Source organism: Plasmodium cynomolgi, assembly GCF_000321355.1.
Source record: "Plasmodium cynomolgi strain B DNA, scaffold: 0205, whole genome shotgun sequence".
Lineage (NCBI taxonomy): Eukaryota > Apicomplexa > Aconoidasida > Haemosporida > Plasmodiidae > Plasmodium > Plasmodium cynomolgi.
The window spans coordinates 1-3,080 of NW_004192783.1; the positions used below are offsets into that span (position 1 = coordinate 1).

At 29.7% G+C, this 3,080-nt stretch overlaps 1 protein-coding gene across 1 annotated transcript; it reads left to right on the top strand.

Annotated features, from left to right (window-relative positions):
• Positions 1–400: 400 nt before the first annotated feature.
• On the top strand, positions 401–907 carry PCYB_002970 (hypothetical protein; the record flags this gene model as incomplete). Its single annotated transcript, XM_004227718.1, has 2 exons — positions 401–637; positions 680–907. 2 exons carry the CDS (start codon positions 401–403, stop codon positions 905–907), a joined length of 465 nt encoding a protein of 154 aa, XP_004227766.1.
• Positions 908–3,080: the final 2,173 nt, after the last annotated feature.

The following is a 3,080-nucleotide window of genomic DNA, read 5'->3' on the forward strand; positions in this document are numbered from 1 at the left end:
AAAAAAAAGAAAAGAAATTGTATGAACTTACGAGGAAAGATTTTTTGCAAATTTCCCTCGTGAAGGACGGATACCAGCTAAGTGCCCATGTCAAAAATAAAATAAATTCGATGAATTCTTTCGGGAGCATTTTCCCTGAAGATCCTGATGGCAACTTGCGCAATGGCGACAGTAGGGGGGTGTCGGATGTGCTACCTTAAACGGCCAGGGAGAAACATGAGGGAAGAAAATTCTCCTGTATGAGGAAGCCAACAAAATTGACCTACTGAAGAAAAACGAATTCAACAAGAGCATTTGGTAGGAGTCCTTCAACGTCCAGGACGAAAATATTTTGCGACTCGTTCTGAGCTACCCCATGTAAAGTGTGCTGGACGAGCAGGATGGGCGCGCAGTGCGTGCCATGAACGGCGTAGCCAACCGTGGGGACAGACTACCCAATATCCACAACGACACAGCGTTCACGACAAACCTAGTGGACGCAAAAATAATCCAGGAATGCACTCACCAGTTGCTCATCAACGAAAAGGCAAAAGTAAAAAGCGGGGAAAGCGAAGGAGAGGCCATAATACAGATAAGAGAAATTGGGCTAAACTATTTTGGGAATATATTTGAGGATGGCAAAATATCAGGAGAAGAGGTTCATTCGCATAATGACATCATCGGTATTAACATATGAAAGTGCTGTCTCATGATAAGCAAATGGATCTATGACTTGTGTCTCCAGAATAGCCCCCTCTTTCGCAACAATATGGTGTTAGAATTCGGTGCAGTGAGTGGACTAGCCAGCATTTCGCTTTTCACGCATGCTAACATTTTTTGCAACAGAACTAATCAAGGATCGAACCAAGTATTCATTACCGATGTCAACACATTCACTCTAATAACATTTCGCATAATGTCCTATTAAACGAAGAACACTTTGGCCATCTAGATTCAGCATGGAGGAGTAAAGTAAAAATACGCAACATCGATTGTACCAATGAAAATACGTACCCACGTGAAAATGAAAAAATTGTCACATATGACTACGTTATTGGGAGTGATTTAATATACGATAAAAAAATCGTGCCATCATTATTACATTTAATTAACTTAACTTTAAAAACAAATGGCATTTTTCGCTATATATGTGGAAAGAACAGGGATGGGTCACAAGAATTCTTTGATCAATTAAAAAACGGAAATTACGACATACAGTTGTTCCCCCCCGAGTCACTACACTATCAGCCCTTTCCTCAAATTAAGTCAGGAACTGTATCAGGCAAAGTTCTCCGAGTTTACCGACTCCAGAAACTTCTTCATTATGCTGTGCCAAATGTACTAAGGGAAAAGTAGAGGGGGGCTTAGGGATGCCTACCCCACCCCCTTTAGCAGAGAATTATCAAGTGCGCCACTGCCAATTCGGTGGTATGCTCACCCCGTATTCAACTTTTCATCCTCCCCATCAATTGTTAACAATTTTTTTATGATCAAATGTGAGAGATCGACCACTTCTTCTTCCTTCCCAAATCGATTGTTAAATGGGGCGGTGCATCCTCATTTGCCTACCTACCCTGTGTGTTTACTTGCTATATTTTTTTTTTTTTAGACCATTCCAAATATTTTTTACGTTAGTAAAAAATCCGCAATAATTATTTTTTTTAAAAGTAAATAAATTTAATTACATTGATCTAAAGACACATGCATATGTATAATTACCCTAATTTTAACTTACGTTCCTGCTGGTTATTTTTTGCTCTCCGGAAATGTTATAAAATAATATACCCCAATATGCTTTTGCGAATGCGCAACGTGATGACCAAAACATCAAACCTAACCCTTGAACCCTAAACCTAAACCCTCAACACTAACATATATAAATTTGAATTTAAAAGAAAAAACATTATAAAATTAATTTTATATTTTGTATAATATATAATCTTATGAATATTAGAAACAAGGGCTATTCACTATATCTTCTAAGATGTACAGCAATATAGTAGATCATTATATTGAATTAAAAATATATAATTTTTTTTCTTTATTATAAAAAAATCATCTAATATATTAATGTATTAATTTTTTTTTTATGCTTAAAACAAATTATTCGAGAAATATAAATTTCTTTAATAATAGAATGCTTTATATTTTAACTATTGTGATTATTTTATATTATAAAAAATAAATTTGCATCCATGTTACATAATGTAAATTTATTATATGCTCATATAAAAATATATTATAATATACAAAATGTTGTGTATTACATAAAGCTTCAAACATCAGTTATCTCATTCATATTTCTTTTTTTATGAAATTATTTTGTGAATTTTTTTCAGGTATTACATATTCTAAAATTTCATAGTACTCCTTTATTTTGTATATTCAGTTTTTTATAAAATTGAGCATAAACATTGTACTATGTTATTTTTTTTTTACATATAGGAAAAAACATAATGTCATTATATTATAATTAAAATAAAAAATGAAATATATATATTTTTTATTTAATGTATTAAAAAAACCTGCAATAATACCATTTATATGAAAAAAAATATTGAGACACAAAATAATTTTTAATTGAATATAAAATCATAGATTCATAATATATTTTGCCTGTAATTAAGAGCTATTTATATTTTTTGATTTACTTCTATTATATACCATATTAAATTAGTTAAAAAAAAAAAAAAAAACTTTTACTAATAAATATTATATAATATTAGCATAATGCAACGATTTAAATGGTTAGCCGTTATTAGTATTACAAGTTCACAAATAATTAAGAGTAAATATTTATTATAGTATATGATAACACGTAAATTTATGAGAATATATATTAAAAATAATCAATTATAAAAAAATAATCATATATATAAAATAATTTTATTCACATTTATGTATATATTTGCCTATATAATATAATAAACAAATCATGTTTATGATATTTCTAAAATGTAATATTAAAGAAAATATATTATATATTGAATCATATTACATTATAACTACATAATATACGGAAAATTATATTATATTTTTTATATATTTTATAATATTATAAATATATTTATATATACATAAATATAACTGACGATTATTTT